Source organism: Motacilla alba, chromosome 21 (assembly GCF_015832195.1).
Source record: "Motacilla alba alba isolate MOTALB_02 chromosome 21, Motacilla_alba_V1.0_pri, whole genome shotgun sequence".
Classification (NCBI taxonomy): Eukaryota; Metazoa; Chordata; class Aves; order Passeriformes; family Motacillidae; genus Motacilla; species Motacilla alba.
In genome coordinates this window covers 2,272,615-2,298,498 of record NC_052036.1, presented here as the reverse complement: position 1 = coordinate 2,298,498, position 25,884 = coordinate 2,272,615, and the positions used below count along the sequence as shown (strand labels likewise).

Here is a 25,884-nt window from a genome sequence, read left to right as displayed (position 1 = left end):
CCCCAGCTGCCTTTGCTCTCTCTGCAGCCCTCACAACACCTTGTACCTGGAGCTGCACTGCCCTGCTGTGGCCCCACCAGTTCTGGTCGTGTCTGACTCCGGGATCAACGCGGCCGATTTTGGGGACGTTTCTGTAGGTACGGGGTTTGAATTCTGCTTTGGAGCTGGCTCTCTCTGACAGTGAGTTCTTCCCAGCAGTTTTGCATTTTCAGAAGTCAGGATAGAAATTAGCCCTTAGTGGGTATTTAGGTGGAAAACAAGGAGCCTCTGGCCAGCTGAGGCCCATGGAAGAGCAGATCTGATCCCCAAACAAGGACCTGGAAGCTCCAGAAGTGAGTGGCCCAGTCTGAGAGCATTTTGGTGAGCTTTGGGGGATGCCTTAGCCATAGGCCTGGGATGAGTCTGGCTCAGGCAGGAGCACGAGTAAGGGGGAGGAATGGGAGGGCTGAGCATCCTCACTTGGGGAAGTGTTTTCATTCCTTGCAGGCCACAGAATGATGAAGAGAATTACAATAGAAAACATCTCCCCAGGGAAGCTGGAGGTATCCTTGTCTGGAGCACGTGAGCTCAGCCTTCAGCCTCTGTCTCTGCAGGAGGATCTGCTGGACACTAAAGCACCAGCTCATCTTCTCTCTTGAGTTATTGATCACTCAAAAGCTTTTAGATGCTTAGTTCAGATCAAAAACATGTAAACAATATGGAGAATCTATTCTCATATATTTTTTCTCAGTCTTTATGGGCTTTTTTCCTTGAGTTGCACCGTTTTAGCTGGGATTCTCAGTGCTGAATCCCAATGGCCCCTTCCTGTTGGTCAGAGCAGTTGGAACGCTTGAGCCAGGTGAAAATAAACCCCTGATCATCTCTTTCTGTCCAAGTGAGGATAAATGGGTGAGTAAAAGACACAAGAGCAGTGGAGAGGAGAGACAAAGATCCCTGTCCCAACATTTGGATCTTGTCTCAGTTCTGGGATGGTCCTTTGGGGGGTGTCACCTGGGGGATGGGGGTTCCCTGAGCAGGTGGACTAACCCAGGCACCCTCTGAGCAGTTCCTGGAAACTCTGGACATCCGGGTGGCAAAGACCAAGCTCAGCCTCTGCCTCTCTGGGCACGGGGTGGTGCCAAGCACTGAGTGCTCCGTGGGAGAGGTGCTGGACATGGGATACGTCATGGCCGGGGACACAGTGACTGCCACAGTCCAGGTGAGGCCTCTGTGCTGAACTGCAGAGCTCAGCAGGAGTTCCTGTGAGGGGGAAGACAGCACAAACTGTCTCCTCCCAGATTTTGCCCAAGTGTGTCAATAACCAAAGGCCACTATTGGATGCGGAGTGGGGGTCGGTGTGGCACGTTATGGGCAGCACTGGTGTGCCTCTGGTGGCAGCTGGGGACACAGAGCTGCACTCGTGCAGCAAAATAAATCCAGCCACTTTGCAAACTATGGATCTTACAGGCCTGAGAATCAACGTCCTTAACACAAATGCTGTTGTGTGAATGAATGTCCCCAGATCAAGAACACTTCCAGCCTGGCCCTGCAGTTCTCTGTACAACTGGAGTCGCTCTCACCAACGCGGGACAGAGACCGGCAGAAAATTCCCTCCTTCCTTACATCCTCACCGCAGAGAACAGAGATTGTTGGTAAACTTTCTTTTGTTCCTTCCTCTTTTTCCTCTGCTAAAGACCCAGGAGGTGTAAAGCAGCATCCCTGTGTCCTCCTAGATCCACACAACTGTCAGAGCTGGGGCTTGAAATTAAAGACTTCATTTTGCTCCCCAGTAGGAGCTGTAGTAATTCTTTCAATATGGGGAGCTGTAAATTTATGCAGCCTGAGCAAATACCCACAAGTGAGGAGATATTAGTGTTTAAATCTAAATAAACCCACACAGTAATTGCATATTAAAGATTACATTGAAAGATGTCCAGATCTCTAAAAACACATCAGAATATAGGAAGGGTTGGTGATGCTGTTTCAGTTCCTCTGGAGATTAATGCATCAAACTGATGGATGGATGGATTTTTCTGGTGTTCCTAACACCCTGTTTTGCTGCAAAGCCATGGATCAGCTCTTATTTATTTGCTGTTTCAACAAAAATTAAATGGGTTTAAAATTTATGAAGAAGTAAAATGGAGCTGTCCTCCTTTCTTCTCTGTATCCTCATTTTTATTTACCAGGAACACAGAACTATAATGGCTTCAGTGTGTTCAGTGTCTCTCCAACAGAAGGAAGAATTGGGGCTGGGATGAGCCAGGATTTTGTGGTCACTTTCAGTCCTGATCATGAAAGTCTCTACTACTCCGACCGTCTCAAGGTTCTGCTCTTTGGCAAGGTGAGACACTCAGGATGATGAAAGCGGTCTAAATATTGGATGAACTGATGTAGGGAGCAAAGGGCACGTTTGGGGCTCTCTGACATTTTTCAGCTTTAGATATTCAGTTATTAATTGATAAGAACAGTGGTGTGGGGTCCATCCCTGTCACTGTCACCCCACGGCGCAGTCAGGAGGGGACGGGAGCTGAGCACAGCCCCGAGGGGCTCCTGCACGGAGCTTTTAATGGCAGAGCAGAGGGGAGAAGGAGCTCCGCCTGCCCAGCACGGCCCGGCAGGAGCAGGAGCACCGGGAGCTGCTCGGTGCCAGCTTCCATCTGCGGAGCTGCCCTGGGATGCTCCGGCCGGATGCGCAGGTGGCCGCGCCGCGGGCAGCCCTGGGCCCCTGCCAGGCCACCAAAAGTTGGTGCAGAGTGACCACTAATGCCCGGCAGCAGCACTGCAGAGCGGCTGGGGCTGGGCGAGAGCTGCTGCTGCCCTTGCGAGCTGCGGGATCGCAGTCAGGAATGCGCGGCGGGGTAAGCTGAGGCTGAACGGACACTTGGCCCCGTTTGGCAACAGAAGGGTTTTGCCTCTTTTAGCGGCTTGTGGATGAATGGTTTGTCCCGTGCCCTCCTGAGGCACATTTCCCAGGAGTGGGCAAGCCAGGGGCAGAACTCCTGCGTTAGAGCCCAGGGTCATGGGGATCGTTCACGTGGGAGGTGATGCCACCGTGATTTCCTGGTGCTGCAGGCTCAGGTGCCACCATTCAGGTGACCTGAGCTGTCCCCTGCAGCCAGGATTCCTGTCTCACCCAGCAAACAGCCCACGAGATCCAGCTGAAGGGAGCAGCCCGGGATCACCCCATGTTTGTGGAGGGGGGAGTGCCCCTGGATGTGCCCGTGGAGTCCCTGGCTGTGACCTCACCTGTGGCACCACAGGAAGCCCTGGAAAGAGGTAAAGTGCCACCACTGTTTATCATGGAGCAGGGAGGGATCAGACATGGGAATGTTCCTCTTCCTTTAAGGGAAAAGGAAATTTAAGGCAATTTTTCCAGAATCAGAAAAATAACCATTATGTTACAGCATATATTCATAATACACAAAAATACCATGAAAGTTTCTCTTAAGGAAAGTTTTTCTCTTCATTTAAATGCAGTTTTGTCTTAGTGATGATCTTCTACCTCTGCAGCTTCTCTGAGAAAATGATTATAATGTAATACTACTATAAATAATTAAGATGCATCTGCTTTCTGCCACTTCTCTGAGGTGTATTAAATGTTTAAGAAATTATTTCATATATAATCACATCTCCTGGATTCTCCTGCTTGTCCTGTTACGAAACTTCTGAGGGTTTGAAGTTACTCTTCCTTAATTTCTTGGGACAGGATGCAAACAGCTCCTGACTCCTGTGCTGTAAATAAGTCCAAGCACACACACATAAGTAGGAATAAAATACACAGAGCTGGGTGCCATGGGCTAGAAAACCAGCCTGGAACTTGATAAACGAGTAATAATTGCACTTTGCAATTGCAAATTATCCAAACCCTCCTTTTCCTTAATTCCTCACTAACTCTGTGAAAGGATCTCTTTGTCTGCCAGCTCCTGAGATACCACATCGCTTTGTTTGGAGCCATCCTGCTGCAGTTTCTTTGGTTCCAAAAGGCCAAAGGCTCAGTTTGACTGTCTCAAAGGTGACCCGGTTGCTGTTTGTTTAGGGCCACAAGAAGCAGAGAGGTCCCTTCTCCTGCTCCTGGAGTTTGTGGAGGGCTCAGCAGAGCCAGCCAGGGCAGAGATCACCGTGGGGGCCATTCAAAGTCCTCAGCTGACAGGCAAGAAGGTGAGGGAAATAAAACCTGCAGCTCTGTGCCAGGTGCTGTATGGGATCCTGACAGGGTGCAAAGGGCTGCTCGTTCATTCTGTCCAAAATTCACAAATTCAGAAACTAAAAAAAGCAGCTTTCAGAGTTTCTGATGAATTTAACATTATAGAAGCACAGTGTTTGAAAAGCTCATTTTTCAGGGGCTGATATAAGGGATTACCATTATCATACTAACTCAGCAACAAACTTAATTTAGCAGTTTGCTTCCTCAGTCCTGGAATGTGGAATTTTGAGCCCAGAACTGAATTACAGTTCTGTTATTTGAATGGAGTATTTGGTGACAAGGTGACACGATGCCTGTCACAGGGGATAGCTGGAGTGTCAAGGGGCAGTTGGGGCAGGGGCAGTGCAGCCCCCGCGGCCCGGGCGTGCCAGTGCCGTGTGTCCGTGGCAGGCCGTGGAGTTCAGCCTGGCCGGCGGCGCGGAGCTGCAGCGGGCGGGCTTCCAGCTGGACGGCGCCAAGGGAGCCCTGGAGCGCGGGCAGCTCAAGCGCATCGGCGTCTCGTGGCTGCCACCTGCCGACCTGCAGGTGAGCCTGCGACACCGCTGTCACACCGGGCTCCTGGCGGCTGTCACACCGGGCTCCTGGCGGGTGTCACACCGGGCTCCTGGCGGCTGTCACACCGAGCTCCTGGCGGTTGTCACACAGGGCTCCTGGCGGGTGTCACACTGGGCTCCTGATGGGATGTCACACCGGGCTCCTGGCGGGTGTCACACAGGGCTCCTGGCGGGTGTCACACTGGGCTCCTGATGGGATGTGACACAGGGCTCCTGGCAGGTGTCACACAGGGCTCCTAATGGGGTGTCACACAGGGCTCCTGGAGGGGTGTGACACTGGGCTCCTGGCGGGTGTCACACAGGGCTCCTGGAGGGGTGTGACACTGGGCTCCTGGCGGGTGTCACACCAGGCTCCTGGCGGGTGTCACACAGGGCTCCTGGCGGGGTGTGACACCGGGCTCCTGGCGGGTGTCACACAGGGCTCCTGGCGGGGTGTGACACCGGGCTCCTGGCGGGTGTCACACAGGGCTCCTGATGGGATGTCACACAGGGCTCCTGGCGGGTGTGACACTGGGCTCCTGGCAGGTGTCACACTGGGCTCCTGGCGGGTGTGACACTGGGCTCCTGGCAGGTGTCACACTGGGCTCCTGGAGGGGTGTGACACTGGGCTCCTGGCGGGTGTGACACTGGGCTCCTGGCGGGTGTCACACAGGGCTCCTGGAGGGGTGTGACACTAGGCTCCTGGCGGGTGTCACACAAAGCTCCTAATGGGGTGTGACACTGGGCTCCTGTGGGTGCCCCATTTCCCTGCTGCTGCTGCTGCTGCTGCCCTGTATCGCAGAGGCTGGATGTGATGTCCCAACAGCTCCATGAGGCTGCGATTGCCCTTCCTGATTCACCTCCTTGGGGTTCATGGACACTGGAGGCATTGACTCCCCGTGTGTGGGATGGCAGGATGAGTGGCTGGTTCCAAAATGGAAAGGTTTCTGCCATCACAGCAGAAAGAGGCAGCAGAGCTGCTGGCAGGATGTCCCCAGCCTGCACGGTGCCTCTTGGTAACCCCTGCTCTTGCACAACGCTGAGCACTCACAGGGGGCTGACAGGATCCGTTTCCTCCCAGCCCTCTCTGGGAGCTCTGAGGTTCTGCTGTGCCCAGCTGCCACGGCTGTGACGTGGGGACAGTCTCCGTGGCACTCTGGGGACAGAATGCTGAGTCACTGTCATACCTCACTGGCTGCAGCACGAGCATCACTTGGGGACACAGAGGAGCCAGCAGAGTGGCTGTAACCTGTCACCTGTAGCTATAACTGGTACCTTGAACAGTGAGCTGTCAAACAGAGTTTAGAAGGTGCCCAGCTCGTGTCTCCCGTGTCCAAAAGACCAGGTTGGTTTCTGTGTGGTTCTCTCTGCAGAGCAGCGACCCCCCGCTCGTGTCAGCCCTCCTGACGGTGAAAGGTGACATCACAGAATCCTACCGGGTCCTGCTCATGGCAAGAGTTGTGTCTGCAGCTGCTCCCACTGGCTGAGGGATCCGGCCAGAGGGAAAGAAGACGGAGGTTCCTTTTCTGGGAGATCTCTGCTGGAACATGGGAGGATTTTGAGGTTGTTGCAAATAAGTGAGGGCGGCAGGGATGTGGGAAGGAAGGGCCGTGTAACATTTGTGCTCTGTTTCACCCGAAGTTCTCTGTAAACTCTGGTGCCAGTGGCTTCATTTTCCAGCTGACTCTGTGACAATAATCTTGTGTTAGAGGAAAGAATTACTGAGCTACACCTGCTGTTAATCCCGTGTCTCCCAAAGGTGGGCATTCCAGCAGGAGGAGTATCTGGTTTACAGCCACATCAGTGAGTTTCTATCTTGATCCAATTTCAGATGCTTTTTGTAGAATTTGGAAAAGCCTTGACTTTTTCTAAGACCAGAATAAAGTTTCTTATTCAAGCCTCCTCCAAATCATTTGAGGAGTCACCTTTCCAATGTACAGTCAAATCTGCCTGGTGACACGTGGGCAAGGGGGAATATTCCTGTGCTGTTCCCTGGATATGACAGACACTTGCCAGAGATCCTGCCTGTCCAGGAACTTTGTATTTCTGTATTTCCCTTCTGCTGAATTCTGGGTGAGAGCAGAATCCTGCTGCTCTGGGGAAGCCACCGTGCCCTGCAGGTGGAACTTCTGTCAGGAAGCAGCAGCTGGTTCAGGGAAGTGCAGAGCTGGAGAATGGAGGGAGCAGGAAGGCAGCAGCCATTAGACACAGGACAATCCTGTGCACTCTTATCACACTCTTCCTGAGTCACAGGCAGTCTGTGGCAAAGTTCCCTCCCCACCACTCTGAGGGCGTGCTGCCCTTTGGCCCCTGTAGCTGTTGAATCCCTGACTCAGATGATGCAATCAGAAAATAGAAACATTATTTGTAATTATCCCTGTGCTAACGAGCTGGGCGCTGCAGGAACAAGCAGGGAAGCAATTGTCACAAGGAGCACTTTAACCGGGCTCCCCCTTTGACAGAGGAGGTTTGTGGGAGTGAAGAGGGGGTTCCTTGTTTTTCCAGCCAGTGTTTGATCCTTTGAGATGTGTTCTCATTTAATAATGGATCGAGTGCCTGTGGAGTCACTTAACTCTTCAGTCTAAAGACTGCAGATGCTGAAGCAGTCCCAGTGTCCTGGGCTGGGGAGGAGCTGGGGGTGGCAGTGCCAGCCAGGGACAGCTCTGCCTTCCTTGGAGGCCCTGGGTGTTGCTGCTGGCACAGCTGGGCCCGGAGCTGGGCACAATGGGCTTTGTGTGCTGGCTCCCCTGCAGCCCCAAAAGGGTGAGTGAATCCCACTGCATCCACTAAAAGCACTGCACTGCTCACTCAGCAGCCAGCTCATGGCAGGGCAGCTGGCAGTGAGCGAGGAAGGGCACAGGATGTGGGAGTGGAGGAGCTACTTCAGGCACTGCATTTGTGGGCATCCATTGTGTGAGGATCCTTCAGATTTCACTCCTGGAAACCAAAAAGTGATGGCTGACAACAAATGGCTGCAGACTCTGGTTATGATAACCACACAGAGAGCTGAAAATCAGTGTAACATTATCTACCAGGAAGCAACACCCCTGTCTTAGGAATCTTCCTCTTCACAGAGGTCAGGTACTGAGAAAAAGCATCCAGAGGATGAAAAGAAGTAAAAAAAATAAAGAATGATGGAAAGACAGTGACATTGGTGCCCTCACAGGGTTAGGCTGGGTGAGAAGCAGCTGCCACCAACCAGCTGAGGCACCACTGGTACCCAGCAGCTCAAGGGGAGCAGAGGTGTCACCCACTATAGTCACATTCCTGGGACTGGAGAACTTGGATCAATATTTTCACAGGATTGCAGTGAGCATAAGGTTCTGGGTTTCTCTGGTCAAAGTCTGCACGTTTAAAATTCAGTATGTGTTTGTTCTCTCGGGGGAGGGTTGGACCAGGATAACAGGAACAGGTGGTTATTTCTGGAGGACTGAAAATAAAGTAAACTCTCCCTGTAAACTCCAGCTGACGTTCTGTAAAGCACTTACGGAAATCTGAGCAGGTTTTAGTCCCTTTCAGAAGAGAAAAGCCTGGCATTTTAGCTTGGCCTCAAAAGTGATCCTGTTTGACTTCTTGGGGGCACAGTGGCTGCTCAGGATTGGGGTTCCCTCTCTTGGGTTGCTTTGCTCTTTGGGGACACGGAGGGTGAAGTGCCAGCTCTCACGTGGGGCAGCGCTCGGGCAATGAGAGACACAGGCTGATGTGGAAGGGAAAACAAATCACCTGATGTGGCAAAGCAGAGCCACTGGGAACGTGTGCAGACTGTGCTGCTTCACCTGGGACACCACTACAGCTCCAAAAGTAAAAGCACGGTTACTGTGTCTGCCAAATGCAGCCCTGATGTTCCACTGCCATTCCACTGAGAGCTACCACCATGAGAATCATCGTGATGCAAACCTGCAGTGGTCAGAGATGCACACCTTCAGTTACTGAAAATGTAGGAATTCTGTGAGGGTGCTCCTACCCACACCATTCTCATGTACAATGTGCGTTGTGTGCAACAGCTTCTTGATATTTCTCCAGTGAACAGAACATTGACTGGGACAACTGAAGATGGAAACAATTCCCTGCTAATTCAGACACACGGAGCTGATCCAGGGGTGGTGGGTCTGTGGGCAATTCCCTGGGCACAGAGAGCTGCCGGTGCTGGTGTGTTCTCCTGGCATGGATCAGTGCCAACTCCCAGTGCCCAGCAGAAGCTCAGCACAGCTCCTGCAAGTTCATCTCCTGGAAAGGCACCAACCCTGTTCAGTTCTGGGCTTCCAGAGTGGGGTATGCACAGTCGTAGCACACTGGGCATTAAAACTGCCAGGGGACTCTAAACATGGAACCTGGGGTTTCTGTTCCCATATCACAGGATTCCAGTAGGAGTGGAGCTGTTGATGTGAGGACAATATGGAAAATGTAACCTCAGAAGTATTTCTTCATTTCCTGGAAATGGAAGTTTTCTGCTCCTCTAACTGCACTTGTGACCATTCTGCTTTCAAACTGAGTTTTGCAACTGTGACCACCCTTGGGTCCCTGGAAACAAACTCGTGCTTTCAGATTTGGATCTAAAAGCAAACATGAACTTCATGGCACTGATGCAGTTCTGGTTTAATGAGCAATTCACACCCCCATGTATGATCTTAATAAACCTTAAGGGCAAACCCAGCTCATTTGTAAAGCAGAGAGTGGGAGAGTAAGCACTGGTGTCATACACATTTATTAATTCATGTTCTGCTTCTCCAGAAGTGACTCCAGCGATTGCTTCACACGGATGAGCACAGCTTTCCCTAATGAGCAATGGCCCCATGACCCTGAGCAGTGCTGCAGGAGAACACTGCGGTCACTTTGTCACATGCATTGCTGAGCCTGGAAACACCAGCCTTCAGCTCTAGGAATCAAAAGTAGGGAAGATCTCCTGGTGCTTCCCAGGCATTGTGTCCATTGGTGCTCCCCATGGGGTGGCTGCCCCCGGGATTGTGCTGGGCTGGCCCTGAGGGGACACCGGATGCCACCAAAGCCACTCCATCAGCCGTCCTCAGCTGGACAGGGAGGGGAATACAACAAAGGCACGTGGATGGAGATAAGGAATTTCTACTTTTGAAACGTTCGACGCAGTGAAATAGCCTGGAGCACAGCGATCCTAAGAGCTGTCAATACCTTTCCAGTCGTGTTTCATGTGCTTTGACAAGGCTGGTTTTACAAGGGGGAATTATCTGCTCTTCTAAACATTTGTTTCTGACTCATCTATTTCATACCGGGTTTCTCATTCCTTTGTTTCTCCTTCAAGTCCCTGTGACACAGCAGAGGCTCAGGGGTGTGTCCAGCTGCGCACCTGAGGGGTTCTGGTCTGGTGAGAGCACCTGAGGGGTTCTGGTCTGGTGGGAGCACCTGAGGGGTTCTGGTCTGGTGGGAGCACCTGAGGGGTTCTGGTCTGGTGGGAGCACCTGAGGGGTTCTGGTCTGGTGGGAGCACCTGAGGGGTTCTGGTCTGGTGGGAGCATCGCGCGCAGTCCCGGAGCGCTCCGGGGAAATCTCTGCAGGCGGAGCTCTCCCCCCATCCCCTCCCTGACGTCCCGGTCCGGACAGGCAGGGACAGGGACAAGGACAGGGACAGGGACAAGTGCTGGGACAGGAATAGGGACAGGGACAGGAGCAGGGACAGGGGCTGGGACAGGGAAAGAGGCAGGGACAGAGACAGGGGCAGGGTAGGGGCACGCCGGGGGCAGCCGGGCCGCTCTGCCCCGCCCGGCCCCGACCCCTCCCGCGGGCGGGCGGAGGCAGCGGGGCCGCGGGCCCGGGCGGGGCGGTGCTGCCCGCTCCTGCCCTGCCGTGCCCTGCCCGCTCCTGCCGTGCCGTGCCCGCTCCTGCCCTGCCGTGCCCTGCCCGCTCCTGCCGTGCCGTGCCCTGCCCGCTCCTGCCGTGCCCTGCCCTGCCCGCTCCTGCCGTGCCCTGCCCTGCCCGCTCCTGCCGTGCCGTGCCCTGCCCGCTCCTGCCGTGCCCTGCCCTGCCCGCTCCTGCCCTGCCGTGCCCTGCCCGCTCCTGCCGTGCCGTGCCCTGCCCGCTCCTGCCGTGCCCTGCCCGCCGCGGCTCTGCCTCCCCCGGGGACGATGCCGGTTATTTATTGGGCGGTGCTGCCCGCTCCTGCCGTGCCCTGCCCGCCGCGGCTCTGCCCCCCCGGGCACGATGCCGGTTATTTATTGCGCTGCCCAGCACGGGCTGGCCCCAGGGCTCGGTGTCCCCTTTCAGCCGCGTGTCCTTGAGGCGGCGGCGGTGGCTCCCCGGGGGCTCACGGACGCTCGCCCGCAGCCCGGAGCCTCCCGAGCACATGCAGCAGGGAGACGAGGACTTCTCCTCTGGCCACCTGCTGATCCCACCCCGGGCTCCCCCCTTCCCTAGGCATCGCTCTGTTCTGGGAACAACTGTGAGAACTCTGCCCGGTGAGTAACCACTGCCCGTTCCCAAACCTTTCCCACCGTGACCAAGCGACATTCCCACACCAGAACGGTGACTTGCTCATGGCCATCCCTTACGACTTCTTTTTTGACCTCTAAGACATTCAGCAACTTTTAAATTTCATTTGGCTGCCCTTGTTCTGCAGCCTGAGGTGAACGGTTCTCTCCCAAGACGCCTGCCAGGTGTCACTTGTGAAGGTTGGCAGAGGCTGTCCTGTGCTCAGAGCCATTGTTCTGGCACAGGAAATCCAGGGCAGGAGGTTCAGCACACACAACCCTGCTGAAATGGCTCAGGAACTGTTCTCCTCCTTTTGTACTGCACTAGAGCTGAAGAAAGCAATTTCTGGCTGCATGGAAAAATAACTTTAAGATATCTGGGGGACACAGGCAGCTGTCCAGACCAGCATTTTCAGGCAGGCCTCTGGTATGAGGCACCTCATCTCAGCTACCTTTAAATAACACTGATTTGGCTTTTTGGGAATCCTGCACGAGTCCTTCTCTCTCCCAAGCAAGAGTAAAGCACCACTCAATAAAAACATTTCTTGATTCAGAAGCAACTTTTGCGGTGGGATTGTTTGCACGTTCTCATCTGGAGTAATGGCACAACCATGAAGAACAATCTGAAGTGGTTTTGCTCCATCCTCTCACCGAGTGCTTTCCCTTTTCCTCCCCAGGGAAGTGCATTCCCTGTCAAACATGCACAATTTAAATCAGTGAATCATCTGCCTTCCTTCACAGATGCCCTCAGAACATGTCTGATTGGACAAGTCTGTGGTATGTCTGGTAAGTTGGCTTTTCATCTTCCTAACCCAGAACCATTTGGAAGTTTTTATGAGCAGCTCTTGGAGCAAGGCAGTGGAAAGGCAGGCAGTGGAAAGGCTTTTCTCAGGCAGGATCAGGGAAGGGTTTCTCTGCTTTCAGAGGAATGGACTGGACGAGGCCAGGGGAGATTGGGTGTCAGGTGGGGACCAGCATTCACTGAGGGCTGTGTCATCTTTCCCTTCTGAGTGCTCTGCAGTTGAACTCCAGGGCTTGTTTGTTCTTCCTAAATAGCCAGAGCCTTGCTGGCTCTTCTCACAGGGCAGCTTCCAGCAGGGATTTTCTGGGCCCTGGCCCTGCCCCATCCCTGGCTCACTCCCTTCTACGGGACAGGGATGGGGACAGGGACAGGGAGAGCTTCCCCTCGGGGCTCCAGCGAGCACAGAGCTGAGCACAGCCTGCCGGGAGGGGGGAACTGGGACGAGAGAGAGGATTCCCAACAGGATTCATCTCGTACCTCACGCGTGGTTTAGGTGCTCTGACATTGTTTTCATAGTGGAACTCTGTCCATACATTGGCTTTGGAGGCAGCACACCCAGGGAGTTGATTACTTCACCTCCTTCAGTCTGGAGCAGTTTTGGTTGGTACACAGAGCTCTTTAAAAAGACACAGTTACCAAAAATAGATTGAGAAGGCTTCTAAAAGCCTCCACGAGAAGAGGGAGTTGGATTGAGAAACTGAGAGGTGGGAAGGTGCAGTTTCAGTGGAGAGAACCTGAAACACAGGCATATCAGCCTAGGTACACTGTAAATTGTTCAATTATAAACTTCCTCAAGCAATAGCTAGAGATAGAGTTATGTTTTCAAGGGATAAATATAATTTAATATAATATCATTTCTATGCTCATTTATAAAGTGAGGCCCCAGACTTGTGGAAGTTCATGCTTGTATTTCCCTCCAAGTACAAACCCTCTCTTGCTGTGGAAAGCAGAGCCATTCTCCCTGCACAGAAGCTGAAAATAACCCAAAATAGTGAAATGTTACAGCACCTGTGAGCCAGAACGGGTTGTACTTATGGGCAGCAGTTCTTCACCTCATGATGGAGTGTTTGTGATCCGACCTTCTCATCCAGGACCCAGCACCCATTCAGAACTAAAGCAAGGAGGCTTGGCCTGTCTGCCAAGCACTTTGAGTGAATGATATTCTGGTTTAGAAGCAGTAAAACACAAGCAGTGGAATGGAGGTGTTCCCCCCCTCTTTCAGGCTGATCTTGCTGATGGTGTTCCTGCTCCTGCTCTGTGGGGTCTCAGCGAGCTGTGTCAAATTCTGCTGCCGGAAGAAAAGGCTTCCAGTGGAGACCTTCCCTCGGCACCCCTGTGACCTGACAGTGATTGGCATCGACAGTGACAGCACTGCCCACAGCACAGTGACCTGTGAGTATCCTGGGAGCCACCTGCTCCACGGAGCACTGCTCCTCAGCTGTGCCTGGAGCTCTGTGTCCAGCCCCTGCAGGAACAGGAATTCCCAGTGAGCTCCCAGAACAACTTCCAGCCCCACAGGGTGGGCACGAGAGGTGAAGGGAGGGATCAGGGTGACAGTGTGACACTGAAGACCAGGAGTGACTCTATATGGACAGCTTTAGTATGCAGTGCATTCATTCTGAAAACACAAAAGTCTGTAATTTCCTGGAAAAAAAAGCAGGATTCGCCTTTTATGTATCAGTGTCCCATGCAGGTGTTTAATTTTTATTTTTAATTCTTTTTCTTCACAGCATACAGCTCATGGCAGTACCCTCCAAGTGTGCAGATTCCCTTGGTATTTGTGGATATGGATAAGAACACTGTGTCCCCTCCAGCTTACAGCCTCTATGCCATGGACCTGCCACCTTCCTATGATGAAGCTGTTCAAATGGGAAAGCAAGTGGCACGGACAAACCAGAAACTTGATGACATCCCTGAACGGGTGACACCACGTGGGCTGAACCCCAGCCAGTCCCCACCTGACACAATCAACAGAGATCCAGCAACACAGGCAAATTCAGAAGATTCAGAAGGTGCCACGAAAGAACAGCCACAGGTCTGACTCAGTTCAGATGGGGAGAAGAGTAAGGGAAGGACTGTAAGAGTTAAAGAAGACATGAAGAGTTTGGGTTTCTAAGTAGGTTATGATGGAAAGATATTTCTTCTCATGCCCTTGTAATGATCTGTCAGAAGAAATGTTTTCTGTGACTGCTGTAATCCCCTGGTAAAGCTTCTTCAAGGATATGAAATGAGGTAAAAGGGCAGCAGTTTAAAAATGCCTGTAAAAGTGGGACGTGAATGAGTGTTCATCTTCTGGTAAAAAAATTGTTCCTTGTGTCCAGCAATAAAAAAGGTTAGGATAATTTTGCCACCTTGGGAATACCCACTCAGAACAGCACAAACAGGAAGCTGTTATACTAGAACAGAAGTTTCCCAAGCTGGAGTTGAAGGGGGAATCCCAGCAAGTGACACTGAACAGCCTCTGTGGTTTCTCTTCTTTTGAGAACAGCAGCTGCCCAGGAAACTGCTGAGGACAAAGTGCTGCACAGGGGCTCACGCTCCTCAAGGAGCAGGAAGATGCCAGGACAGGAGAGCAATGTCCTGGGAAGGGAAACTGAATGCTTTGTGCTGCTTCACACCTGCACAAAGGGAATGAGGCAGATGAGACATGACACTTCTGTGCTGGTGGTGGTCATGAGACCCCAAGGGATTGTTTTGAGGTTCTATAAATCTTTCCATTTCTATTTTCAAGATGTGTTGCCTTGTGGGTGGGTTCCCTTTGCTATTTCTTTTTTGCCAGATAAAGTACACGTGAATTCCAAAGAGACACCTGCACACGTGGTTTGGTGTTATTGATGTGTTTCAAATATTCATCAACTATTTCAAAGGTATCTTTATATTTTGTTATCTGCTCAGGTGTCAGGGTCTCAGGCAGCACAGGAAAGAGAAATCACAGGTTCCTGGCAGCTTTTACCAGTCCAGCACATGGACAAGCTCAGCAATGAGCAAGGTGACACAAAACATGCTTGTGCTGAGCCAGTCAGAGTAAGTCAGAGACACAAATACCACAGTACAGGCTGGGCATAAGTTCAAGGAAAATACTCTTAGGGATGGTTCTTGGTGAAGTACTGAAGAGGGAGAACTGCTGAGCATCATTTCAGAACTGGGAGCTTGGAGCTGATTACAGCAGGAGCAGCCCAGACAAAAATATGGGCTCCAGAGGCAGGGTTTTTAATGCCAGCTCTTTCCCTTGCTCTTCCATATTCCAAATGGTCCAAATTTTGTCCACTCCTGAGCAGTGATTTTCTTTGCATCCACTTTAGCAAGGTGCTAATCTGGCTGCTTTAAGAACATGAGCAATTGCCAGGGTGGCTCATTGCTCTGGGTAAGAGCAGCGAGCACAGCCTGAGCACTCGCTGCTATTAGTGAATGCAGCATAAATTCAGGTGTCTGTCATTAACAGGCAGTAGAAGTGGTGGGCACAAAAGCCTGCACAGCTTTTAGAAGACTGTTATTCTCTGACAGCCATTACTGCAAGAACTGCCCTGGAAATGAGCACTAATGATTTAAAAATGAAGATCTCTGCCAGGCACAGGCCCGGGATGCTGCTGCAGAGTCATGTGTGTGAGCTGTCCATGAGTCTGGCTCCCCAGGGAAGGGTCGCTTCTATATTTAACTTGCATGTAACTTACTATGAGGGTTGACTGGTGCAACAAATCTGCTTCTCTTGTGTCTCCTCTCTGTCATCCTTCATTATATTTCTGCTGTTTTACTCTTTCTCCTGCTGTCCTTATCTGTGTCAAGATGGAGGCTGGGCATGAGCCAGGGTAACTGTTTGGATGTCTCAGGCTGGAAGGGCAGTATATGCCCAGTCCTGGATGTCTCCAAGTCATAAATGCAGCAGATGTATTTTTATTTATTGAGCTTTTCCACGGCACTCAGAACGAAGCCTCTGCCCTTCCGAAGAAGGAATTAGTGCTGGAGGGAAATGGCTGAGCGCTCACTCACAAACAGAGACGGGAATTCAAAGGCAGGCGAGTGAGAGAATCGTGACTGTCACAAGAGGGCAGTCCCTCCCTTCTCGCTGAGCAGCGGCTCGGGCAGGGAGCGGGCTGGCAGCCGGAGCAGGGCAACCATCGCCGCGGCTCCAGTTCCCTGCCCTGCCCCTCGTGCCCTGGCACGGGACCTGCCAGGCTGCCAGCTCCCTTCTGTTTGCTCACAGGAGATGCAGAACCCCAAGAAAACCCCAAATGCCTTGAGTTCCTAAGAATAAGGGCATAACCTGGTATTTCCTTTCTAGCCCCTAAAGAAAAATCTTGTGTTTTGCCCAAGCTCTTGCCTTGTAACGCGGTTCATGGTTCATTGATTCAGAAATTGTTAACAGCAACCACTGCCCCATCAGCCCTCAGGAACACAGACTTCCCTCTGCACACAAAAGCAGCTCAGTTTGCTGTGTAACCTTCACAGCCAGGAAATTATGAAGGTCTTTCTTGTGACTGGCCTTCTCCAGAGCCTGCTAAGGGTGGTGCCATGCTGGAGTCCTTCTTGCAATGGAGGGTTGAAGAGATCTCACATCTCTACACAGCTTCTGTTTCATGGCACAGGCAGAACTTCACATTTTCGAAACCTACAGTTCTCTATCACTTTGCTTGAAATTGGTCAGTGGATTCAGAAGTTATTAGCTGGGTGTGCAGAGTGGAAGGAGGGGAAGCAAGACATGGATTTGGAATTTGTGATTCCAAAGCCTCGCCTCCAGAAGAAAGCAGTTTCAAAAAGAACACCAGGGGGGAGGTTGGTCCCACAGCAGGGTATAGGCTTGGCCTGATGCAGGATCTCAGAATTCTGATTTGTCAGGCTGGTGGTTTTCACCATCACTAGATCTATTCAAGTCTGATTATATCCACACAAGCTTTGTGACATCTCTAAGGGAAAAGCCCCTCTCTGTAATTACCCAAAGTGCATTTTTAATTGTGGTTTCTATTTGGTCCTCAGTTTGGCACTGTTCAGCATGCAATTTTTCTTCTCCCATTTGTTCAAAATGATCATTTTGTCAGTTATTTTCCGCTGTTCTTTGCTGGCTGTGTGAAAGAGTCTGTGCTGGGGAGATGGACTGCTGGGGCTGGAGCCTCCATCACTGTCTCTCCTCTCACGCATGCACTCAGCACGAGCACTTGTGCTCAGAAAGAAAATGCAGCCATGGAAGTAAATTTTCTCAATAATTCATGGGCTTTATAGCCCAGAGCAAATTATACCTTGGCTCTGTCATGAAACTCAGGCTGCAAATCCCTTTATAGCCAAGCTCGTTAACAATCTAAGTAAAGTGGTACCTCTAGACTGGCTTTGATAATTGATGCATTATAATCTTTGGAGAGTATTTAGTGGTAAACCTGCAGCATCCAGACTGAGCCATCACTGGGGTCTGGATACAGGAAAGTCAGAGAAAAAACCATTTCTTTGTTTGCCTTGCAGTTGCCTTTGTCTGCCTCAAGCAGCTCAGGTTTGGTTGCTTTGTTTCCGAACTCATTTTGTCTTTATCAGCTGCAGTTTCTGAGGGAAAAGGATCACTGCCAGTATGGGTGAGTGGGACACTGGGACACGAGCAAAACCTGCTCATTTATGGAACAAAATATCTCTGCCACAACCACTCTCCATACTCTGGGCTGTCTCCTGGTTCTGACCCTAATCCTCTTTACCTGTTAGAACTCCTTTTGCTTAGGGAGACACTGACTAATTTTGCTGCAAGTAGCAGAGGTTCCTTCCTTCACCCACAATTAAAATTCAAACCGTGAGAGAAGCCTTGGGATCCTTTTCAGAGCAGACGATGAAAACAAAGTATCACAGGGGAATTGTGCTCTAAAAACTGGAGAAGACAATAAATGTTTTATGAAATTCTACATCCTAAGGTCAAACTCAATGCACAAAAAAGGCTTAGGTGCAAACCCACATTGCTGGGAAAACATTTTGTTCTGGTCAGTCAGAATTTAGAATATAAAATGCCAGAGCTGCTCTCTTTTTATCTTACTGGAAGGAAAAAGAGGCCTGTAGAAAAGAATGCAGACTTTCAAAGATATTTCAATTTTTTTTAAATAACAAAACTCACCTTGGGCACTCGGTGAAAGGAGAAAATCAATTTCTATTTCAAACCTAGAAATGAATCTGCAAACCTGAATCTGTATGAAAGTGCTTGATTTTTACTCATTTTTTTACCCTGCTTTCCCAAGTAGCTCAAAAATGAAACAAAAGAGAAGAGCCTGATGTCGAGCTCTTATTTGTGCATTTTTTTTTTCCTTACCATTCTGGGAGTTTATGGCATAACTACTTCCTCCACAAGTGAGGAAGTGCAGTCCCAAGGTCCAAGTACTGACCTGGGAACCCACTTTGGTGACTTTTCTGCCACAGGCTTCCCACATGACACTGGGCTGTAGAACAGGGACTTAGCCCTGCCTTTTCTTGCACAGAACTTGGAGGATGAATACACTGAGCGTGGGCTGCGCTGTCACACTGAAATACAGGTACAGTCAGAGCATGATGAACTTTGTGTGGGACATGAAGTGCAGGAAAAATCCTCCCCACTCCCTCCCCCTCTTAAGGGGAATCTGGAGAAGAAACTCGGGCAAAGTGTGAGATTTAGAAACAGCCCTGGACTGCAGGCGCCTCATCACGACATTCCTAGCTGGGGGAGAGAGGCGAGGTTTGTCACCTCCATGGGCTGGAAAGGTTTCTCTCCCCAGAAACCCTGCCAGGCAGCTGTCACAGAGCCCGGGCCGCCGTGCTGAAGGTGGGAGAAGCTGCTCTGCCCCGCACGTAAGGTCACTCCAGCTGGGTTTGAAGGCAATCGAGCTGTGATTAGCCGGCAAAGCAGACGGCCATAAAAATAAACACTCCGTGTGTGTTTGGAGAACGTTTCCTCCGCCCTTGGCTGAGCTGCCTGCTCCCAGCAGATGGGGGAAGTGAGCCGGAGTGGCCCCGGTGAAGGTCGGCTGGGCAGACTGCAAGGCCAACACACACAGCAGCAATCACACTTAGTGCGATTATTTGGAGGAAAAAACCGTGGTATGCTTGTATTCCTTACTTATTTCGCGCACACACCTTCCCCTCTTGATAAAAGGCCCACAGTACCTGCTGTAAAATACTGACATTCAAATGGCTCGGGACATCTGGGAAATAAAAAAGCGTATGTTGGGTTATTTTCCACTGTAATAATGAGGAAAAAATCGGTGATAATGAGTAGGGTTATCTCTCAATCAAGAAACATCCTGGAGTGTGACAGACTCAGCTCTACCACAGATATCCTGGGCACCTAGATAGGTTTGAATGTCTCTGCCTCTATTTCCCATGGGTAAACGATTCTAGGATCCAGAGGTTGGAAGGGACCTTTGGACATCCCCTAGTCCAGCTGCTCTGTGGGGCCAGCCAGAGCAGCTGGCCCTGCCCACTGTGCCTCAGAATTCCCCAAGGATGCAGATCTCACTGCCCCTCTGGGCCACCTGTTCTACTGTCTGACCCCCCTTACAGTGAAAATAGGAAGTTTTGGACTGTTGGAGTGGAATTTTCTGTATTTGGGATTGCTCCTACTGCTTCTTACTGTGCAAGCTGGTGCCCAGCGAGAAAAGTCTGCCTCTGTCTTCTTTATCCTTTCCCCCCAGGTATTTATACACATTTATAGATCCCTCCTGCACCACCTCATCCTGAGGCCAAAGACTCCCAGCTTGCTCATCCTCCCCTCGTACGTCAGACGCTTCGATGCCTTAATCATCCAAATATTTAACTCCATCTTTTCTCCAACTTGTCTAAATCGTCCAGGAATTTCCCTGAATTCCAGTGTGCTGTTTAATGGGTTTCTCCTGGCTGTGCAGTAAGGAGCTGCAGAAAGCAGAGCGTGAAGTCCCCCGTGGATGCCTGTCCCCGTGCCTCTGCGCTGGCTGGCGGCGGTGCCACCTGGGCACAGGGTGATTGCAGGGCTGGCACTGCCATTGCATCACCTCACACAGCCAGGGAGCGTGTGACACCACGAGCTGTGACAGCGGCCACCTCAGCGCGGCCACCTCGGTGCGGCCCCACGGGAAGGGGAGTGCCAAGGTGAAATCAGAGGAAGATGAATCTCCCCTCTCTCCTCTGCTCTACGCCAACTGTTTATTCAAAATGGATGAGCTGCTGGAACAGGAGCAATAAATGCAACCTTGCTCCTGCTTTGCACAGGGCTTTGGGGGGGAAGGTGCTACAGAAATACCCCTCCTTTGGGAGACCAGGCTTTAGAGGCACAGGAAATTGCCTGGATTTAAAAAAGGAACACAAGGAATAATGCTTTTCCAGGCCAGAGAAGGAAGAGAGATTTCCCTTCCTTTCTCTAGTTTATCACATTGTCACCAACAAGAAAACCATGTTTCATCAGAGCTTGGCCTTGCTGCCCCAGGTTTCAATCAAAATGGTTATTGATGAAAAACATTAAGGGAATTGTAGCTAGACATGCTGCAAGCTCACTGCTCAGTGCTATGCCAGAATAATTGTAACTAAAATTCAAAGTTTCTCATTGATTCCTACCTCTTGATTTCCCAACATATCCCACTACTTTAGGTACAAAACGCACACCCCCAAATCTCCAAGATTTAATCAGTGTTCAAGATACCAGGTAACACACGTTAACGTAGACAGCACAACACAATCAGGATAAGGATAATTAGAGTATCTATGGAATTAGTTTGGTGGCTTCTTCATCCATTTATAATTATAAATCATGAAAGTGCAAGTGTGTGCACGTGTCTAATCAACTGATGGCTGTCACACACAGCCCTTCTTCCTGTCCCCTCCCTTTTTGTGATCAGGCCTGCTCCTTTCAGGCTCCTTGGTGCCTCTTGCCTTTGTAACTCTGTGCAGTCAACCTGTGGTTAATCCTGATACCCAAAGTGGCTCCCCCGAGTCTGAAACAGCATTCAGAGAAATGAAACTAAAATAAAAGGAGTTTCTCATCCATCTGGAGATGGGGTGGGGGATGGAAGAGGCAACTGCTAGGTCCAAAAATCAGCCAGATTGTTCTTTGCGACATGAGCCCCAAACCACAGGTGTGGATGTAGAAGGGTTTTTCTTCAAATCTGCATGTCTGAGTTCTAGTGATTCACATCTAAAGCTGTGGCTGCAAACTCTTGAATTCAGGGAAGGCTCCAGTATAAAATCTCTGGCACAGGAAGTTCAGCTTCCTCTCCAGATTTCCTTCCTCCACCTCCTTATATGCAGAACAGCAGGGAACTCACTTTGGCCTTGCCAGTGCAAGTGCAAACTCTCAGAGCAGTTTGAGTTTATGGCCAGCACCTCCAGCTCAAAGGTTCAAGGGAGGCAGCACAGACCAGTGGCTCTCGGTGCCAACACTTAATCCCCAAATATCCTCAGCTGCTGAGCTGTGTTTGGTACCTGCACGTGAGGCTGCACCCAGTCCCTCAGCAAACACGACCAACAAGGGTGACACCCTCAGTGACATTCAAACCATTTCCACAGTCAAACTCTGATGACACTGAGCGTCAACCAAAGGCAGAAATTCAGCCATCATGTAACTTTGCTACAATTACAAAGTAAGAAAATCTGTGGAAAAGCAGGTTTGGATCCAGTCAATGCCTAAATTATCGCAAATTCTAACAGGCTAATTTCACTTTCTAGATTTTTATCTAGGCTTTGGTGTCCTTTAAAAACAGCCTGCTAGACTTCAGGCCAAGGGGCAGGCAGTTCAATTGCCCGGTTTGAGCCTCAAACTGAAACAGGAAAAATGTGAACAGCATTACAACTGGAAGCTGATGTGAAGGTTGCTGGAAGAATGGCAATGTCTGAGCACGGCACGTTAGAGACCTCTGAGCTACGCCTGTAGGAGCAGGATCTGTGCATCTGTGAGCAGAGAGCCTCAGCAGCACCCCAGAGGCAAAATGCCATGGAGAGGGGCACTCACCAGGGCCAAACTGAAGCATGGCAAGGACTGATGCAGCTCATGATGCTTCCAGTTCTGGCATCTGCCTGCGGGGCTCTCTCTGGGATGTGTGGCTCTGCTGCCAGTACACAGTGCACGTATTCCCTCCAGGAATTCCCTCCAGGGGTACCAAACCCAGCAGGCTGTGCTTGCAGAGTGTGACTAAGCTCCACCAGGCAGAGGTTACTCCATCCCCAGCCCCTCTCCTGAACAGAACCTGCCATACTGGGGAAGGAACAGAGGCAGCACCTGCCCCAGTGCCTTTCACAGCACAGCTGGAGCAGCCACCCCCAGAGTGCAGCGAGAGGGGAGAGCCCAGCCCTCCAGGGCAGCCCCACACGGACTGCTCTGGGCAGGGGCACTGGGAACAGGACGGGCAGCTCTGCTACCCCCTGCACGGAGCCTCTGTTCCCAAGACCCCCCTCACCTTTGACTGCCAGACAGAAAAACAGACCTGGCTTTGGCAAGTGCAGAAATAACCCGGGGCAGCCCACGCAGACAGAGCAGAACAGCGCCCTTGGCTCCTCTCTGCCAGCTCTCCCAGGAGACACGTGCTGCCAGCGGCCAGCTGGGCTGGAAAAATGCCACCAGCTGACAGGGCAGTCACCTCAGTGCCATCACACAGACATGGGAGGCACCTCAGTGCCATCACAGACATGGCAGTCACCTCAGTGCCATCACAGACAAGGCAGTCACCTCAGTGCCATCACACACACAGGTCAGTCACCTCAGTGCCATCACACAGACAGGGGAGGCACCTCAGTGCCATCACAGACAGGAGAGGCACCTCAGTGCCATCACACACACAGGTCAGTCACCTCAGTGCCATCACACAGACATGGCAGTCACCTCAGTGCCATCACACAGACATGGCAGTCACCTCAGTGCCATCACAGACATGGCAGTCACCTCAGTGCCATCACACAGACATGGCAGTCACCTCAGTGCCATCACAGACATGGCAGTCACCTCAGTGCCACCACACAGACAGGGGAGGCACCTCAGTGCCATCACAGACATGGCAGTCACCTCAGTGCCATCACACAGAGAGGACAGTCACCTCAGTGCCATCACAGTGGGCTGGGCTGGGCAGCAGGAAGGGGTTAAAACCCACGAGTCACCTGCTACCTCCTACAAGCAAACAGAAAAGGGTCCTTGAGTTTCAGTCACATCCAGATGCTCAAAGTGAGAGATTAATAAATAATAAATAGGAGTAGCATCCATTACAAATGCCAAAGGGGGATGATGTCTCTGGATGCATTTCTGCTGACTGGTGCATATCAGGAAACCACAGAGTGCTTTTAGCTTTGACTCCAACATTAATTTTGGCAGCGGAAAGAGGTTTTATTAAAAGTACTGCAAATGTCATTCATCTTTATTCGTATTACATTCGTTACAAGGATCTAAACCCCAATATGGAACTATGGGGAGAAGAAAAAATTGAAATTGACTCATCCGATCATAAAAATAAATGGAACTCTAAACATGTTTTAAATAGTAAGAAGTACATTTGGGTATTATATTTCTAATACTGGAAGGTGAGATGAACTGTTTTTCATGGTTTGTTTTTTCTCTAAGGTGTTCTTTTTGAATCCCTTACAAATGAAATTATTTGTAGGTATGCTATGATGGTAGCCCATAATCCATAGGGGGAAAATAAATAAAAGGTGGAAAAGCGAAGAATTGAAACCATTCAATTACTATTTTAAAATATTAAATTCAAAGGAAACAAAACTATTCTTTAAAGTGCTACCCAGCAACCTAAGAGATTTGAAATCCTGCTGTAAGTCCATTTATTCCAAACTGTCTTTCTGTCTATTTTAGTTAAGTGCTGAATAGTACATTGATAGTGCTGGATCTTTTCTAGGATGTTCTCAAGCTGAGCTAAGTGGGGAATTTAAATTACCTGCAGTCTAGGACTCCTAACCTGAAATCCAGATTTTTCTGCTGCAAATGCAAAATTTACAACATGGAAAAAAAAATCTGCTGCAAATCCCTACTGGCAGCACTGTGGCAGAAATCACAAAAGCCCAATGGCCTTTCTGTGTCATGGGATTGGCACAACACCCCCAGAAATGGAAGAGCTGATTTCCAGCTGGGACAGTTCTTGAGTAAAAATGTCTTTAATCAAGCATCACCTCTCAACACACAATAATCACCTACAAGTATTCTCAGGTCTGCAACTGGATTGTTCAGTGAGTAAAAAGTTAAGGATTTTTAGAAAACACTGGGGTTTTATGGGGTCTCATCCTAGTTTTGTGATTGTTCATGATAATGTTATCACTGGGGAAAGGGAGTGGTTTATGTTACTTTGAATATCTATTTTAATGTACTTCTTGACTCTTTGCATCTTCTTAGTCCAGACTTGTTTGTGTTTTAAGGTTTATAAAAATATTTCCCATCAAAATTATTTCTTCAATAAATATTTTGGCTTGACTAAGCAAAACTATACATGTAGAGGGGCTTATTTTTTTCCCACTCTATGTAATTGTCTTTTTATAAAAACTAAATTTCACGTGCTGTTTATTTATTAAAACATTCATTCATTCATTCAGCCTCTGAAAATCCAACTGTTTTGGCTGTTTCTACTTTGTCAGTTCTTTTGAGCAGTGCCTAGAGAGATGTCACACTACATGCAAGTTTTGTTTCGCTGATTTGAAACATGGATGTTATAAACATCTTCTAACAGCTCCTCCCAAGGAAGGGTTTCACAGAATTGCTGCCAAATGGTTGGAGATTTGGGACATTTACTGCAACAGATCCCAGAGGTCACAGGAAAGTTCTCTTTTTTGAACATTTAGAATACAGCCCAGCCCCTCACTCAAAGGACATGAGTAGAACTTGGCTGTAAGTTCTTCCGTTCTGAGCAGCAACTGAGCTGTGTTTTGCTTTTTTCCCAAATACATTTTCCCAAATAAATACTTATTTTTGGAGTATGAGATGTAACTACCACTGAACCCACTCATTGTATTACCTACTGCAGTTCCATTAATGCCTGTTGAAGTTTCCAAGCACACCTTCTCTATGGCAATTAGGCTTTGTCTGACTTCACAGGGATTCTCCAAGGACAGTGGTAAAGTCCCCTGACCATGAATATTTTTGTTTTGCAGCTGCATTTTTGTTTTCTGGATTCTGGAATCTTGCAGCAGGACCGAAGTTCTCCTTCAGCTCTGCAGGTCAGGCCCTTTGAGAGAACAGAAATGGCTGGCAGCAGCTTCCTTAGGACACACAGCTGTGCCCACTTTCCCACACTGCTCCTCCAAGGATGGAAGAATGGGATGGAAGCTCCATGGGAATCTGACACGCAGCAAGGTGAGCAAATTCCTTCTTGTCTTTGAAGGTATTTCAAACTTCACCACAGGTCTGCTGTGGCTGACATCATGGAAAGTTTAGTAGCTAGGCTGAATTCTCAATGTGGATTCTAAACTCCCAGCATCTCCTGGGTCCCAGTTGTTTTTCTGTTCATTGCTCAATGAACCCCTTGAGGAAAATCCCTTTAAATGGGGAAATATGAGGCTTTAAAAGGGGAAATATGAGGCTTTAAAAGGGGAAATATGAGGCTTTAAGCTTTTACTCAAACTGCTTGATCAGCCTTCATGCAACCCAAATGTTACCTACTTAGAGGAAGACCTGCATGTGTGCAGCTGGTTGGGTGTGTTTATAGATGTGTGTAAACACACAATGCAGAATCTGATTTCTAAGATGATTTTAACAATTCCCTTTGTTGCCATGATATTATTTTCCAAGAGCAACAAAGGACTTTTAAAAGCCAAACTACAGCTTGCAAGTTTAAAGGTACATCAAAAATGTAAATTCATAATAAATACCTGAGTACAAAGGAAACCCAAAATAATCCCCAGCACATGGAAAAGAGCTCTGATACCATTCTGATTCTAGGAAAAAGCACTCAAAGCTATTCTTTTGGCTCTCTCAAGATGGATTTGTTTAAATAGAATGAAAAAAAAAGAGAACTGGTGTTTGGTAAGTGCATAAGCATGCTCA

At 49.9% G+C, this 25,884-nt stretch overlaps 2 protein-coding genes across 3 annotated transcripts in view; both read left to right on the top strand.

The window, feature by feature from the left end:
- CFAP74 (cilia and flagella associated protein 74) overlaps positions 1-6,599 on the top strand; it is a 35,472-nt gene extending 28,873 nt beyond the window's left edge. Inside the window, exons 29-38 of the mRNA XM_038160103.1 lie at positions 28-137; positions 487-542; positions 769-888; positions 1,046-1,198; positions 1,502-1,631; positions 2,166-2,320; positions 3,117-3,255; positions 4,016-4,137; positions 4,574-4,708; positions 6,090-6,599. Of these exons, the coding sequence (XP_038016031.1) occupies positions 28-137; positions 487-542; positions 769-888; positions 1,046-1,198; positions 1,502-1,631; positions 2,166-2,320; positions 3,117-3,255; positions 4,016-4,137; positions 4,574-4,708; positions 6,090-6,203 (1,234 nt within the window). The 3' untranslated portion in view covers positions 6,204-6,599. The remainder of the gene's footprint in view (positions 1-27; positions 138-486; positions 543-768; positions 889-1,045; positions 1,199-1,501; positions 1,632-2,165; positions 2,321-3,116; positions 3,256-4,015; positions 4,138-4,573; positions 4,709-6,089) is intronic.
- Positions 6,600-10,902: 4,303 nt separating this feature from the next.
- TMEM52 (transmembrane protein 52) lies at positions 10,903-14,760 on the top strand. Of its 2 annotated transcripts, none has more exons than XM_038160083.1 (4): positions 10,903-11,140; positions 11,830-11,938; positions 13,177-13,346; positions 13,685-14,760. In XM_038160083.1, exons 2-4 carry the CDS (start codon positions 11,907-11,909, stop codon positions 13,993-13,995), a joined length of 513 nt encoding a protein of 170 aa, XP_038016011.1. In that variant the 5' UTR covers positions 10,903-11,140; positions 11,830-11,906; the 3' UTR covers positions 13,996-14,760. The 2 variants fall into 2 exon arrangements, with proteins under 2 accessions (XP_038016011.1, XP_038016010.1); XM_038160082.1 differs by having other exon boundaries at positions 10,906-11,140; positions 11,894-11,938.
- Positions 14,761-25,884: the final 11,124 nt, after the last annotated feature.